The 18322-nt window shown below is 49.3% G+C and overlaps 1 protein-coding gene across 2 annotated transcripts in view; it reads right to left on the reverse strand.

Moving 5' to 3' along the window:
* The window catches only part of LOC141266097 (leucine-rich repeat-containing protein 24-like), a 241208-nt gene extending 228752 nt beyond the window's left edge, over window positions 1–12456 (reverse strand). The window contains exon 1 of one of the 2 annotated variants that reach the window (XM_073680007.1): window positions 12224–12456. In XM_073680007.1, the coding sequence (XP_073536108.1) occupies window positions 12224–12264 (41 nt within the window). In that variant the 5' untranslated portion in view covers window positions 12265–12456. The remainder of the gene's footprint in view (window positions 1–12223) is intronic. The other variant, XM_073680008.1, reaches the window with a different exon arrangement.
* Window positions 12457–18322: the final 5866 nt, after the last annotated feature.

The following is an 18322-nucleotide window of genomic DNA, read 5'->3' on the forward strand; positions in this document are numbered from 1 at the left end:
AGCAGTATTATAGTAGTTATATTCTTGTATATAGAAGCAGTATTATAGTAGTTATATTCTTGTACATAGGAGCAGTATTATAGTAGTTATATTCTTGTACATAGGGAGCAGTATTATAGTAGTTATATTCTTGAACATAGGAGCAGTATTATAGTAGTTATATTCTTGTACATAGGAGCAGTATTATAGTAGTTATATTCTTGAACATAGGAGCAGTATTATAGTAGTTATATTCTTGTACATAGGAGCAGTATTATAGTAGTTATATTCTTGAACATAGGAGCAGTATTATAGTAGTTATATTCTTGTACATAGGGAGCAGTATTATAGTAGTTATATTCTTGAACATAGGAGCAGTATTATAGTAGTTATATTCTTGAACATAGGAGCAGTATTATAGTAGTTATATTCTTGTATATAGAAGCAGTATTATAGTAGTTATATTCTTGTACATAGGGGGCAGTATTATAGTAGTTATATTCTTGTACATAGGGAGCAGTATTATAGTAGTTATATTCTTGAACATAGGAGCAGTATTATAGTAGTTATATTCTTGTACATAGGAGCAGTATTATAGTAGTTATATTCTTGTATATAGAAGCAGTATTATAGTAGTTATATTCTTGTACATAGGAGCAGTATTATAGTAGTTATATTCTTGTACATAGGGAGCAGTATTATAGTAGTTATATTCTTGAACATAGGAGCAGTATTATAGTAGTTATATTCTTGTACATAGGAGCAGTATTATAGTAGTTATATTCTTGAACATAGGAGCAGTATTATAGTAGTTATATTCTTGTACATAGGAGCAGTATTATAGTAGTTATATTCTTGTACATAGGAGCAGTATTATAGTAGTTATATTCTTGTACATAGGGAGCAGTATTATAGTAGTTATATTCTTGAACATAGGAGCAGTATTATAGTAGTTATATTCTTGTACATAGGAGCAGTATTATAGTAGTTATATTCTTGTATATAGAAGCAGTATTATAGTAGTTATATTCTTGTACATAGGAGCAGTATTATAGTAGTTATATTCTTGTACATAGGAGCAGTATTATAGTAGTTATATTCTTGTACAGAGGGGCAGTATTATAGTAGTTATATTCTTGTACATAGGAGCAGTATTATAGTAGTTACATTCTTGTACATAGGAGCAGTATTATAGTAGTTATATCCTTGTACATAGGGGGCAGTATTATAGTAGTTATATTCTTGTACATAGGAGGCAGTATTATAGTAGTTATATTCTTGTACATAGGGGCAGTATTATAGTAGTTATATTCTTGTACAGAGGGGCAGTATTATAGTAGTTATATTCTTGTCCATAGGAGCAGTATTATAGTAGTTACATTCTTGTACATAGGAGCAGTATTATAGTAGTTACATTCTTGTACATAGGAGCAGTATTATAGTAGTTATATTCTTTTACATAGGGGCAGTATTATAGTAGTTATATTCTTGAACATAGGAGCAGTATTATAGTAGTTATATTCTTGTACATAGGAGCAGTATTATAGTAGTTATATTCTTGTACATAGGGGCAGTATTATAGTAGTTATATTCTTGTACAGAGGGGCAGTATTATAGTAGTTATATTCTTGTACATAGGAGTAGTATTATAGTAGTTATATTCTTGTACATAGGAGCAGTATTATAGTAGTTATATTCTTGTACATAGGAGCAGTATTATAGTAGTTATATTCTTGTACATAGGAGCAGTATTATAGTAGTTATATTCTTTTACATAGGGGCAGTATTATAGTAGTTATATTCTTTTACATAGGGGCAGTATTATAGTAGTTATATTCTTGTACATGGGTGTAGTATTATAGTAGTTATATTCTTGTACATGGGTGTAGTATTATAGCAGTTATATTCTTGTACATAGGAGCAGTATTATAGTAGTTATATTCTTTTACATAGGGGCAGTATTATAGTAGTTATATTCTTGTACAAAGGGGCAGTATTATAGTAGTTATATTCTTGTACATGGGTGTAGTATTATAGCAGTTATATTCTTGTACATAGGGGCAGTATTATAGCAGTTATATTCCTGTACATATGGAGCAGTATTATAGCAGTTATATTCTTGTACATAGGAGCAGTATTATAGTAGTTATATTCTTGTACATAGGAGCAGTATTATAGTAGTTATATTCTTGTACATAGGAGCAGTATTATAGTAGTTATATTCTTGTACATAGGGGAAGTATTATAGTAGTTATATTCTTGTACATAGGGGGCAGTATTATAGTAGTTATATTCTTGTACATAGGGAGCAGTATTATAGTAGTTATATTCTTGTACATAGGGGGCAGTATTATAGTAGTTATATCCTTGTACATAGGGAGCAGTATTATAGTAGTTATATTCTTGTACATAGGGAGCAGTATTATAGTAGTTATATTCTTGTACATAGGGGGCAGTATTATAGTAGTTATATTCTTGTACATAGGGGGCAGTATTATAGTAGTTATATTCTTGTACATAGGGAGCAGTATTATAGTAGTTATATTCTTGTACATAGGGGGCAGTATTATAGTAGTTATATCCTTGTACATAGGGAGCAGTATTATAGTAGTTATATTCTTGTACATAGGGGGCAGTATTATAGTAGTTATATTCTTGTACATAGGGGGCAGTATTATAGTAGTTATATTCTTGTACATAGGGGGCAGTATTATAGTAGTTATATTCTTGTACATAGGGAGCAGTATTATAGTAGTTATATTCTTGTACATAGGGGGCAGTATTATAGTAGTTATATTCTTGTACATAGGGAGCAGTATTATAGTAGTTATATTCTTGTACATAGGGGGCAGTATTATAGTAGTTATATCCTTGTACATAGGGAGCAGTATTATAGTAGTTATATTCTTGTACATAGGGAGCAGTATTATAGTAGTTATATTCTTGTACATAGAGAGTAGTATTATAGTAGTTATATTCTTGTACATAGGGGGCAGTATTATAGTAGTTATATTCTTGTACATAGGGGGCAGTATTATAGTAGTTATATTCTTGTACAGAGGGGCAGTATTATAGTAGTTATATTCTTGTACATAGGGGGCAGTATTATAGTAGTTATATTCTTGTACATAGGAGCAGTATTATGGTAGTTATATTCTTGTACATAGGAGCAGTATTATGGTAGTTATATTCTTGTACATAGGAGCAGTATTATGGTAGTTATATTCTTGTACATAGGGGCAGTATTATAGTAGTTATATTCTTGTACATAGGGGCAGTATTATGGTAGTTATATTCTTGTACATAGGAGCAGTATTATAGTAGTTATATTCTTGTACATAGGGGGAAGTATTATAGTAGTTATATTCTTGTACATAGGGGGCAGTATTATAGTAGTTATATTCTTGTACATAGGGGAAGTATTATAGTAGTTATATTCTTGTACATAGGGAGCAGTATTAGAGTAGTTATATTCTTGTACATAGGAGCAGTATTATAGTAGTTATATCCTTGTACATAGGGGGCAGTATTATAGTAGTTATATCCTTGTACATAGGGGAAGTATTATAGTAGTTATATTCTTGTACATAGGGAGCAGTATTATAGTAGTTATATTCTTGTACATAGGGAGCAGTATTATAGTAGTTATATTCTTGTACATAGGGGAAGTATTATAGTAGTTATATTCTTGTACATAGGAGCAGTATTATAGTAGTTATATCCTTGTACATAGGGGAAGTATTATAGTAGTTATATTCTTGTACATAGGAGCAGTATTATAGTAGTTATATTCTTGTACATAGGGAGCAGTATTATAGTAGTTATATTCTTGTACATAGGAGCAGTATTATAGTAGTTATATTCTTGTACATAGAAGCAGTATTATAGTAGTTATATTCTTGTACATAGGGGCAGTATTATGGTAGTTATATTCTTGTACATAGGAGCAGTATTATAGTAGTTATATTCTTGTACATAGGGGCAGTATTATGGTAGTTATATTCTTGTACATAGGAGCAGTATTATAGTAGTTATATTCTTGTACATAGGGGGAAGTATTATAGTAGTTATATTCTTGTACATAGGGGGCAGTATTATAGTAGTTATATTCTTGTACATAGGGGAAGTATTATAGTAGTTATATTCTTGTACATAGGGAGCAGTATTAGAGTAGTTATATTCTTGTACATAGGAGCAGTATTATAGTAGTTATATTCTTGTACATAGGAGCAGTATTATAGTAGTTATATTCTTGTACATAGGGAGCAGTATTATAGTAGTTATATTCTTGTACATAGGAGCAGTATTATAGTAGTTATATTCTTGTACATAGGAGCAGTATTATAGTAGTTATATCCTTGTACATAGGGGGCAGTATTATAGTAGTTATATCCTTGTACATAGGGGAAGTATTATAGTAGTTATATTCTTGTACATAGGGAGCAGTATTATAGTAGTTATATTCTTGTACATAGGGAGCAGTATTATAGTAGTTATATTCTTGTACATAGGGGAAGTATTATAGTAGTTATATTCTTGTACATAGGAGCAGTATTATAGTAGTTATATCCTTGTACATAGGGGAAGTATTATAGTACTTATATTCTTGTACATAGGAGCAGTATTATAGTAGTTATATTCTTGTACATAGGGAGCAGTATTATAGTAGTTATATTCTTGTACATAGGAGCAGTATTATAGTAGTTATATTCTTGTACATAGAAGCAGTATTATAGTAGTTATATTCTTGTACATAGGAGCAGTATTATAGTACTTATATTCTTGTACATAGGAGCAGTATTATAGTAGTTATATTCTTGTATATAGGGGGCAGTATTATAGTAGTTATATTCTTGTACATAGGAGCAGTATTATAGCAGTTATATTCATAGGATTGCTAGAGAGGCAAATCAGAACCCCCGCTCGACTGCAAAAGACCTTCAGAAAGATTTATCAGACTCTGGAGTTGTGTTCCATTGTTCTACTGCTCAGAGACACCTGCACAAATATGGCCTTCATGGAAGAAGAAGAAGAAAACCTCTCCTGCGTCCTCACCATAAAATTCAGCCTCAGAAGTGCAAAAGAAAATCTAAACAAGCCGGATGCATTTTGTATCAAGTCCTGTGGACCAATGAGGTAACATAGACCTCTGTGGCCACAATGATCACAGGTATGTGTGGAGAAAAAAGGGCACAGGATTACAGGAAAAGAACATCCTGCCAACCATTAAGCATGGGGGAGGATCAATCATGCTCTGGGGTTGTGTTGCCGCCAACGGCACGGGGAACATTTCACAGGTACAAGGAAGAATGGATTCAATGAAATGTCAACAAATTCTTGATGCAAACATAACACCATCTGTAAAAAAGCTGAAGCTGAAGAGGATGATTCTACACATGGAGAATGATCCTAAACACACGTCACAATCCACAATAGATGACCTCAAAAGACGCAAGCTGAAGGTTTTACAATGGCCCTCACAGTCCCCTGATCTGAACATCATTGAAAATCTGTGACCTCAAAATAGCAGAGGAGGCAAGACGCCCCAGGAATCTCACAGATCTGGAGGAATTCTCCAAGGAAGAACGGAGGAAAATCCCTCAAACAAGAACGGAAAGACTCTTGTCTGGCTGCAAAAGGGGGCGCTACCAGGCCCTGACCACGCCGGGGGCGCTACCAGGCCCTGACCACGCCGGGGGCGCTACCAGGCCCTGACCACGCCGGGGGCGCTACCAGGCCCTGACCACGCCGGGGGCGCTACCAGGCCCTGACCACGCCGGGGGCACAAACTTTTGTATCGGTCCATTTTCCTTTTTGTAATTTTTAAAATGTAAAAGATGAAAATATATATAAGGAAATGTGTGATCTGTAACTTTCGGCCTTTTAGATCATTTCATCTTCAACTTGCTTCACTGTTCAGAACAACAGGAAATCTGAGCAGGGGAGCACAGACTTTTACACGTCGCTGTATACTGGACTTCTATGTGTGTCAGGACCGTCCCAGATGTCGGATCTGATCTGTAGTGAGTGGAGTTGCCCTTTTATTGCGCTGCCATGATCCCCTGTAGTCAGTAATCAGAGACGCTGATGGTTAATGATCGCTGCCACCTAGTGGCGAAGAAGCCAGAAAACAGTCAAGTCACCGGCTCCACTTTCTATAGGTGGGACGCTTTGTGGCGCACTACACGTATATTTTGTTTGTACGCTTTTGCTCTATCAGGCATTTAGCGCGTCCACATCCTGCTCACAAGAGGGAGAATCACAATGAAGGAATCCAGCACCTCCGGGGTTAATACGATTGACGTGAAAGTTACTGAATTTCCGCACAAGCAGCGACAACGGCAGCGGCAATAATAGAGTTTGATGGATTACCGCATTACCAGGGAGGAAAGCTGCGTACAGCCGAGCGTGAAGACATCCAGGTACAGCAGAAGCAGCCGGGGGACACCTGTGTGCACGCGGACCCCCACCACACTGTGCACAGACTCTACAGCAATCACACGGTGGCACCCTGACATGTCCAACCTAGGAACAATGGTGAACCAAAGAGCAAAGGCCGGAGGAGGACACCTGGGTGGGAGATATACGTCCACGACATGAAGACAACCTGAGAAAGCGGGAAACCCGCAGCATGGAGGCAGTGAGAACAGCTAGGACATAACGGGAAGGGAGCGGACATGGGCTACAAAAGGGGGGGGGGGAGGAGCGGACATGGGCTACAAAAGGGGGGGGGAGGAGCGGACATGGGCTACAAAAGGGGGGGGGGAGGAGCGGACATGGGCTACAAAAGGGGGGGGGAGGAGCGGACATGGGCTACAAAAGGGGGGGGGGAGGAGCGGACATGGGCTACAAAAGGGGGGAAGAGGAGCGGACATGGGCTACAAAAGGGGGGAAGAGGAGCGGACATGGGCTACAAAAGGGGGGAAGAGGAGCGGACATGGGCTACAAAAGGGGGGAAGAGGAGCGGACATGGGCTACAAAAGGGGGGAAGAGGAGCGGACATGGGCTACAAAAGGGGGGAAGAGGAGCGGACATGGGCTACAAAAGGGGGGAAGAGGAGCGGACATGGGCTACAAAAGGGGGGAAGAGGAGCGGACATGGGCTACAAAAGGGGGGAAGAGGAGCGGACATGGGCTACAAAAGGGGGGAAGAGGAGCGGACATGGGCTACAAAAGGGGGGAAGAGGAGCGGACATGGGCTACAAAAGGGGGGAAGAGGAGCGGACATGGGCTACAAAAGGGGGGAAGAGGAGCGGACATGGGCTACAAAAGGGGGGAAGAGGAGCGGACATGGGCTACAAAAGGGGGGAAGAGGAGCGGACATGGGCTACAAAAGGGGGGAAGAGGAGCGGACATGGGCTACAAAAGGGGGGAAGAGGAGCGGACATGGGCTACAAAAGGGGGGAAGAGGAGCGGACATGGGCTACAAAAGGGGGGAAGAGGAGCGGACATGGGCTACAAAAGGGGGGAAGAGGAGCGGACATGGGCTACAAAAGGGGGGAAGAGGAGCGGACATGGGCTACAAAAGGGGGGAAGAGGAGCGGACATGGGCTACAAAAGGGGGGAAGAGGAGCGGACATGGGCTACAAAAGGGGGGAAGAGGAGCGGACATGGGCTACAAAAGGGGGGAAGAGGAGCGGACATGGGCTACAAAAGGGGGGAAGAGGAGCGGACATGGGCTACAAAAGGGGGGAAGAGGAGCGGACATGGGCTACAAAAGGGGGGAAGAGGAGCGGACATGGGCTACAAAAGGGGGGAAGAGGAGCGGACATGGGCTACAAAAGGGGGGAAGAGGAGCGGACATGGGCTACAAAAGGGGGGAAGAGGAGCGGACATGGGCTACAAAAGGGGGGAAGAGGAGCGGACATGGGCTACAAAAGGGGGGAAGAGGAGCGGACATGGGCTACAAAAGGGGGGAAGAGGAGCGGACATGGGCTACAAAAGGGGGGAAGAGGAGCGGACATGGGCTACAAAAGGGGGGAAGAGGAGCGGACATGGGCTACAAAAGGGGGGAAGAGGAGCGGACATGGGCTACAAAAGGGGGGAAGAGGAGCGGACATGGGCTACAAAAGGGGGGAAGAGGAGCGGACATGGGCTACAAAAGGGGGGAAGAGGAGCGGACATGGGCTACAAAAGGGGGGAAGAGGAGCGGACATGGGCTACAAAAGGGGGGAAGAGGAGCGGACATGGGCTACAAAAGGGGGGAAGAGGAGCGGACATGGGCTACAAAAGGGGGGAAGAGGAGCGGACATGGGCTACAAAAGGGGGGAAGAGGAGCGGACATGGGCTACAAAAGGGGGGAAGAGGAGCGGACATGGGCTACAAAAGGGGGGAAGAGGAGCGGACATGGGCTACAAAAGGGGGGAAGAGGAGCGGACATGGGCTACAAAAGGGGGGAAGAGGAGCGGACATGGGCTACAAAAGGGGGGAAGAGGAGCGGACATGGGCTACAAAAGGGGGGAAGAGGAGCGGACATGGGCTACAAAAGGGGGGAAGAGGAGCGGACATGGGCTACAAAAGGGGGGAAGAGGAGCGGACATGGGCTACAAAAGGGGGGAAGAGGAGCGGACATGGGCTACAAAAGGGGGGAAGAGGAGCGGACATGGGCTACAAAAGGGGGGAAGAGGAGCGGACATGGGCTACAAAAGGGGGGAAGAGGAGCGGACATGGGCTACAAAAGGGGGGAAGAGGAGCGGACATGGGCTACAAAAGGGGGGAAGAGGAGCGGACATGGGCTACAAAAGGGGGGAAGAGGAGCGGACATGGGCTACAAAAGGGGGGAAGAGGAGCGGACATGGGCTACAAAAGGGGGGGGGGGGAGAGGACATGGGCTACAAAAGGGGGGGGGGGGGAGAGGACATGGGCTACAAAAGGGGGGGGAGAGGACATGGGCTACAAAAGGGGGGGAGAGGACATGGGCTACAAAAGGGGGGGAGGAGGAGCGGACATGGGCTACAAAAGGGGGGGAGGAGGAGCGGACATGGGCTACAAAAGGGGGGGGAGGAGGAGCGGACATGGGCTACAAAAGGGGGGAGGAGGGGCGGACATGGGCTACAAAAGGGGGGGAGAGGACATGGGCTACAAAAGGGGGGGGGAGCGGACATGGGCTACAAAAGGGAGGAGGAGGGGAGGACATGGGCTACAAAAGGGGGGAGGAGGGGAGGACATGGGCTACAAAAGGGGGGAGGAGGGGCGGACATGGGCTACAAAAGGGGGAAGGAGGGGCGGAAATGGGCTACAAAAGGGGGGAAGAGGAGCAGACATGGGCTACAAAAGGGGGGAGGAGGAGCGGACATGGGCTACAAAAGGGGGGAGGAGGAGCGGACATGGGCTACAAAAGGGGGGAGGAGGAGCGGACATGGGCTACAAAAGGGGGGAGGAGGAGCGGACATGGGCTACAAAAGGGGGGAGGAGGAGCGGACATGGGCTACAAAAGGGGGGAGGAGGAGCGGACATGGGCTACAAAAGGGGGGGGGAGAGGACATGGGCTACAAAAGGGGGGGGGAGAGGACATGGGCTACAAAAGGGGGGGGAGAGGACATGGGCTACAAAAGGGGGGGGAGAGGACATGGGCTACAAAAGGGGGGGAGGAGGAGCGGACATGGGCTACAAAAGGGGGGGAGGAGGAGCGGACATGGGCTACAAAAGGGGGGAGGAGGAGCGGACATGGGCTACAAAAGGGGGGAGGAGGAGCGGACATGGGCTACAAAAGGGGGGAGGAGGAGCGGACATGGGCTACAAAAGGGGGGAGGAGGAGCGGACATGGGCTACAAAAGGGGGGGGAGAGGACATGGGCTACAAAAGGGGGGGGAGAGGACATGAGCTACAAAAGGGGGGGAGAGGACATGGGCTACAAAAGGGGGGGAGGAGGAGCGGACATGGGCTACAAAAGGGGGGGAGGAGGAGCGGACATGGGCTACAAAAGGGGGGGGAGGAGGAGCGGACATGGGCTACAAAAGGGGGGAGGAGGAGAGGACATGGGCTACAAAAGGGGGGAGGAGGGGCGGACATGGGCTACAAAAGGGGGGGGAGAGGACATGGGCTACAAAAGGGGGGGGGAGCGGACATGGGCTACAAAAGGGGGGAGGAGGGGCGGACATGGGCTACAAAAGGGGGGAGGAGGGGCGGACATGGGCTACAAAAGGGGGGAGGAGGGGCGGACATGGGCTACAAAAGGGGGGAGGAGGGGCGGACATGGGCTACAAAAGGGGGGAGGAGGGGCGGACATGGGCTACAAAAGGGGGAAGGAGGGGCGGAAATGGGCTACAAAAGGGGGGAAGAGGAGCGGACATGGGCTACAAAAGGGGGGAAGAGGAGTGGACATGGGCTACAAAAGGGAGGAGGAGGAGAGGACATGGGCTACAAAAGGGGGGGGAGAGGACATGAGCTACAAAAGGGGGGGAGAGGACATGGGCTACAAAAGGGGGGGAGGAGGAGCGGACATGGGCTACAAAAGGGGGGGAGGAGGAGCGGACATGGGCTACAAAAGGGGGGGGAGGAGGAGCGGACATGGGCTACAAAAGGGGGGAGGAGGAGAGGACATGGGCTACAAAAGGGGGGAGGAGGGGCGGACATGGGCTACAAAAGGGGGGGGAGAGGACATGGGCTACAAAAGGGGGGGGGAGCGGACATGGGCTACAAAAGGGGGGAGGAGGGGCGGACATGGGCTACAAAAGGGGGGAGGAGGGGCGGACATGGGCTACAAAAGGGGGGAGGAGGGGCGGACATGGGCTACAAAAGGGGGGAGGAGGGGCGGACATGGGCTACAAAAGGGGGAAGGAGGGGCGGAAATGGGCTACAAAAGGGGGGAAGAGGAGCGGACATGGGCTACAAAAGGGGGGAAGAGGAGTGGACATGGGCTACAAAAGGGAGGAGGAGGAGAGGACATGGGCTACAAAAGGGGGGAGGAGGGGCGGACATGGGCTACAAAAGGGGGGAGGAGGAGAGGGCATGGGCTACAAAAGGGGGGGAGGAGGAGAGGACATGGGCTACAAAAGGGGGGGAGGAGGAGAGGACATGGGCTACAAAAGGGGGGGGGGGTGAGGAGAGGACATGGGCTACAAAAGGGGGGGGGGGAGGAGAGGACATGGGCTACAAAAGGGGGGGGGGAGGAGAGGACATGGGCTACAAAACGTGGGAGAGAAGCGGACATGGGCTACAAAAGGGGGGGAGCAGACATGGGCTACAAAAGGGGGGGAGCAGACATGGGCTACAAAAGGGGGGGGAGCAGACATGGGCTACAAAAGGGGGGGGAGAGGAGCGGACATGGTCCATCTATGAGGCGGGTGTGGGGTGCAGGGGGTCCATCTATGAGGCGGGTGTGGGGTGCAGGGGGTCCATCTATGAGGCGGGTGTGGGGTGCAGGGGGTCCATCTATGAGGCGGGTGTGGGGTGCAGGGGGTCCATCTATGAGGCGGGTGTGGGGTGCAGGGGGCCCATCTATGTGGCGGGTGTGGGGTGCAGGGGGTCCATCTATGAGGCGGGTGTGGGGTGCAGGGGGCCCATCTATGTGGCGGGTGTGGGGTGCAGGGGGCCCATCTATGTGGCGGGTGTGGGGTGCAGGGGGCCCATCTATGTGGCGGGTGTGGGGTGCAGGGGGCCCATCTATGTGGCGGGTGTGGGGTGCAGGGGGCCCATCTATGTGGCGGGTGTGGGGTGCAGGGGGTCCATCTATGAGGCGGGTGTGGGGTGCAGGGGGTCCATCTATGAGGCGGGTGTGGGGTGCAGGGGGTCCATCTATGAGGCGGGTGTGGGGTGCAGGGGGTCCATCTATGAGGCGGGTGTGGGGTGCAGGGGGTCCATCTATGAGGCGGGTGTGGGGTGCAGGGGGTCCATCTATGAGGCGGGTGTGGGGTGCAGGGGGTCCATCTATGAGGCGGGTGTGGGGTGCAGGGGGTCCATCTATGAGGCGGGTGTGGGGTGCAGGGGGTCCATCTATGAGGCGGGTGTGGGGTGCAGGGGGTCCATCTATGAGGCGGGTGTGGGGTGCAGGGGGTCCATCTATGAGGCGGGTGTGGGGTGCAGGGGGTCCATCTATGAGGCGGGTGTGGGGTGCAGGGGGTCTATCTGCTGATCTCACAGCTGTCTGCAGGGTGTCGGGTGAGTGCGGTGCACGGGCGGGTGTCGGGTGAGTGCGGTGCACGGGCGGGTGTCGGGTGAGTGCGGTGCACGGGCGTGTGTCGGGTGAGTGCGGTGCACGGGCGGGTGTCCGGGCCCTGCACTCCGGGCTCCTGCTCGGTACTCACCGTCTGCTCGTGTCCCCGCCGCCCGCAGCTCCCGCGTCCATGCCCGGACCCAGCACTGACAGCTCAGCCCGCAGCCGCCTCCTCCGAATGAAGACAGCGGTGACATCACACGGGCCGACCAACCGGAGCCGCCGCGTCACCGCCAGTCACCACGATCCACCGGCAGCACCGACCCGGCCCTCCTCTGACCGAGCACCGCCGACATGGGCGACCTCTGCCGCCCGACACCAGCCGTGGACTAAGTGATCCACCCTATCACCCGCAAAGATCACCGCTATATCCACCACCCGACACTGATCCCCCCAATATCCACCACCCGACACTGATCCCCCCCAATATCCACCACCCGACACTGATCCCCCCAATATCCACCACCCGACACTGATCCCCCCATATCTACCACCTGACACTGATCGCCCCCATATCTACCACCCGACACTGATCACCCCCATATCTACCACCAGCATTGATCACCCCCATATCTACCACCCGACACTGATCACCCCCATATCTACCACCCGACACTGATCACCCCTTTATCTACCACCTGACACTGATCGCCCCCATATCTACCACCCGACACTGATCCCCCCCCATATCTACCACCCGACACTGATCCCCCATATCTACCACCTGACACTGATCGCCCCCATATCTACCACCTGACACTGATCACCCCCATATCTACCACCAGCATTGATCACCCCCATATCTACCACCCGACACTGATCACCCCCTTATCTACCACCTGACACTGATCGCCCCCATATCTACCACCAGCATTGATCACCCCCATATCTACCACCAGCATTGATCACCCCCATATCTACCACCCGACACTGATCACCCCCTTATCTACCACCTGACACTGATCGCCCCCATATCTACCACCAGCATTGATCACCCCCATATCTACCACCAGCATTGATCACCCCCATATCTACCACCAGCATTGATCACCCCCCATATCTACCACCTGACACTGATCACCCCCATATCTACCACCAGCATTGATCACCCCCATATCTACCACCAGCATTGATCACCCCCATATCTACCACCTGACACTGATCCCCCCAATATACACTACCCGACACTGATCCCCTCCATATCCACCACCCGACACTGATCCCCTCCATATCCACCACCCGACACTGATCCCCCCAATATACACTACCCGACACTGATCCCCCCAATATACACTACCCGACACTGATCCCCTCCATATCCACCACCCGACACTGATCCCCCCAATATACACTACCCGACACTGATCCCCCCCAATATACACTACCCGACACTGATCCCCCCAATATACACTACCCGACACCGATCTCCCCAATATGCACCACCCGACACCTATCCCCCCAATATACACTACCCGACACTGATCCCCCCAATATACACTACCCGACACTGATCCCCCCAATATGCACTACCCGACACCTATCCCCCCAATATACACTACCCGACACTGACCCCCCCAATATACACTACCCGACACTGATCCCCCCAATATACACCACCCGACACTGATCCCCCCAATATACACCACCCGACACTGATCCCCCCAATATACACCACCCGACAGTGATCCCCCCAATATACACTACCCGACAGTGATCCCCCCAATATACACTACCCGACACCTATCCCCCAATATATACTACTCGACACTGATCCCCCCAATATACACTACCCGACACTGATCCCCCCCATATCCACCACCCGACACTGATCCCCCCCAATATACACTACCCGACATCTATCCCCCCAATATATACTATCCGACACTGATCCCCCCAATATACATTACCCGACACTGATCCCCCCATATCCACCACCCGACACTGATCCCCCCCAATATACACTACCGACACTGATCCCCCCCAATGTACACTACCCGACACTGATCCCCCCCAATATACACTACCCGACACTGATCCCCCCAATATATACTACCCGACACTGATCCCCCCCAATATATACTACCCGACACTGATCCCCCCAATATACACTACCCAACACTGATCCCCCCACATCCACTACCCAACACTGATCCCCCCATATCCACCACCCGACACTGATCCCCCCAATATACACTACCGAACACTAATCCCCCCATATCCACCACCCAACACTAATCCCCCAATATACACTACCCGACACAGAACCCCCCATATCTGCCACCCGACACTGATCACCTTATATCCACCACCCGACACTGATCCCCCCCAATATACACTACCCGACACTGATCCCCCCCAATATACACTACCGACACTGATCCCCCCCAATATACACTACCCGACACTGATCCCCCCCAATATATACTACCCGACACTGATCCCCCCCAATATATACTACCCGACACTGATCCCCCCAATATACACTACCCAACACTGATCCCCCCATATCCACTACCCAACACTGATCCCCCCATATCCACTACCCAACACTGATCCCCCATATCCACCACCCGACACTGATCCCCCCAATATACACTACCGAACACTAATCCCCCCATATCCACCACCCAACACTAATCCCCCAATATACACTACCCGACACAGAACCCCCCATATCTGCCACCTGACACTGATCACCTCATATCCACCACCCAACACTAATCCCCCCAATATACACTACCCGACACTGATCCCCCCCATATCCACCACCCGACACTGATCCCCCCAATATACACTACCCGACACTGATCCCCCCATATCTACCACAGGAGACTGATCCCCCCATATCCACCACCCAACACTAATCCCCCCAATATATACTACCCGACACTGATCCCCCCATATCCACCACCGGACACTGATCCCCCCCATATCCACCACCCAACACTAATCCCCTCAATATACACTACCCGACACTGATCACCCCATATCCGCCACCCGACACTGATCACCCCATATCCACCACCCGACACTGACCCCCCCCCATATTCACCACCCGACACTGATCGCTCCATATCCACCACCCGACACTGATCCCCCCCCATATCCACCACCCAACACTGATCGCTGCATATCCACCACCCGACACTGATCGCCCCATATCCACCACCCGACACTGATCATCCCCATATCCACCACCCGACACTGTTCCCCCCCATATCCACCACCCGACACTGATCACCCCCATATCCACCACCCAACACTGATCACCCCCATATCCACCACCTGACACTGATCACCCCCTTATCCAACACACAACACTGATCACCCCCATATCCACCACCCGACACTGATCACCCACATATCCACCACCCAACACTGATCCCCCCCATATTCACCACCCGACACTGATCGCCCCATATCCACCACCCGACACTGATCACCCCCATATCCACCACCAGACACTGATCACCCCCATATCCACCACCCAACACTGATCCCCCCCATATCCACCACACAACAATGATCCCCCCCCATATCCACCACCCGACACTGATCGCCCCATATCCACCACCCGACACTGATCACCCCCATATCCACCACCCAACACTGATCCCCCCGTATCCACCACCCGACACTGATCATACTAAAAAGTACCACCCGACTCTGACGGCCCCCTTATCTATCTCCCAACACTGATTGCCCCCATATCCACCACCTGACAATGATCACCCCTATATCCACCACCCAACACTGATCCCCCCCATATTCACCACCCGACACTGATCGCTCATATCCACCACTGACACTGATCCCCCCATATCCACCACCCAACACTGATCACCACCATATCTACCACCAGCATTGATCACCCCCATATCTACCACCTGACACTAATCACCCCCATATCTACCACCTGACACTGATCACCCCCATATCTACCACCAGCATTGATCACCTCCATATCTACCACCTGACACTGATCGCCCCCATATCTACCACCAGCATTGGTCACCCCCATATCTACCACCCGACACTGATCCCCCCATATCTACCACCCGACACTGATCACCCCCATATCTACCACCTGACACTGATCACCCCCATATCTACCACCCGACACTGATCCCCCCATATCTACCATCCGACACTGATCACCCCCATATCTACCAACCGACACTGATCACCCCCATATCTACCACCAGCATTGCTCACCCCCATATCTACCACCTGACACTGATCACCCCCATATATACCACCAGCATTGATCACCCCCATATCTACCACCCGACACTGATCACCTCCATATCTACCACCAGCATTGATCACCCCCATATCTACCACCCGACACTGATCACCCCCATATCTACCACCTGACACTGATCACCCCCATATATACCACCAGCATTGATCACCCCCATATCTACCACCCGACACTGATCACCCCCATATCTACCACCAGCATTGATCACCCCCATATCTACCACCTGACACTGATCCCCCCCATATCTACCACCCGACACTGATCCCCCCCCATATCTACCACCCGACACTGATCGCCCCATATCCACCACCCGACACTGATCACCCCCATATCCACCACCTGACACTGATCACCCCCATATCTACCACCAGACACTGATCACCCCCATATCTACCACCAGCATTGATCACCCCCATATCTACCACCTGACACTGATCACCCCCATATCTACCACCAGCATTGATCACCCCTCAAATCTACCACCTGACACTGATCACCCCCATATCTACCACCCGACACTGATCCCCCCCATATCTACCACCCGACACTGATCCCCCCCATATCTACCACCCGACACTGATCCCCCCCATATCTACCACCCGACACTGATCTCCCCCATATCTACCACCTGACACTGATCTCCCCCATATCTACCACCTGACACTGATCTCCCCCATATCTACCACCCGACACTGATCACCCCCATATCTACCACCCGACACTGATCCCCCCATATCTACCACCCGACACTGATCACCCCCATATCTACCACCCGACACTGATCACCCCCATATCTACCACCAGCATTGATCACCCCCATATCTACCACCTGACACTGATCGCCCCCATTCAGACTTGGCAGACTAACAAACTGGTCCGAAGCTTCATATGTAAATTCTAATTTGCTATCACTGGGTTTTTGTCATTTGAGAAAATCATTGGACTCCATCTCTGGATTGACTACATAATTACCGCCTTCCTTTGATTCAAGGGGTGACGTTCTTCACCAAACCGGACCTAAAAGTAGCCTATCAATTGATTCATGGGGGAAATGTGTAGAAAGTAGCCTTCAGCACTAGTGATGGGTCTACCGTCACCATCTCGTCATGTCTATGCAACGTCCTAGTCATCTGCAGTGGTGAAGCAGATAACCTTCTGGTCTTCCCTCGGATGCCATAATAGTTTGGTTCTGTCAGCGATACTGTTCCTCCATGTATCTTTATATGGAGGGACAGCCCTTTGACTTGTCCTCCTTTCTTGATGATTACCCAGTGTTTACAAATAGATCCTGAGAATTTTTCTGAAGTTCTCACATGTCCTTCAGGTCAACTACCTCGTTTTAGATTTTCCTAGTTATTATCTAGTTTTTTTCCCAATTTGCCTTCTCTCGTGGCATCCATTACCACTGTCGCTTAAATTGGTGCCAATGCAAAGACTAAACCCACTGAATGCTAAGGCCTCTCAAAAATTCAAGCAAGCCTTCTCCTCAGTCTTGGACCTCCATTGATGCCTTGTGTAGGTATTGATGTCTCCTGAAAACATCAGGCGGATGCTTTTCCCCACTCAGACCCCCATGAGTGTCCCGTTGAGTTGCTTCCTGGTGTCACCCCCTACCTCTTAATAAACTACATATCTGAACACCCAAAAGAATCCGGACAGGTGTTCACTTCTTCCTGGAAGTAGACGCCTCATCTATAGCTGCTGGACACTTTTCAAAAGAAAGTTTCTTGTAGTTTCTTCTGGGCCTTTTCTCCAGCAGTAAAAAAAAATACACCATCATCTTCTAGAGACCATGTGCAGTGACCTCAAGAACCTGCTCTATCTTCAGTTTGGTCATTACATGGAACCCCGTCAAGTTGGTTACTTTTCAGATTGTAGCTTGCGAGCAGCAGGGCCCTCACTCCTCCTGGTATCTGTTGATTTATG

Source organism: Phyllobates terribilis, unplaced genomic scaffold (assembly GCF_046119375.1).
Source record: "Phyllobates terribilis strain yellow unplaced genomic scaffold, ASM4611937v1 Scaffold_4__5_contigs__length_816908805, whole genome shotgun sequence".
Classification (NCBI taxonomy): Eukaryota; Metazoa; Chordata; class Amphibia; order Anura; family Dendrobatidae; genus Phyllobates; species Phyllobates terribilis.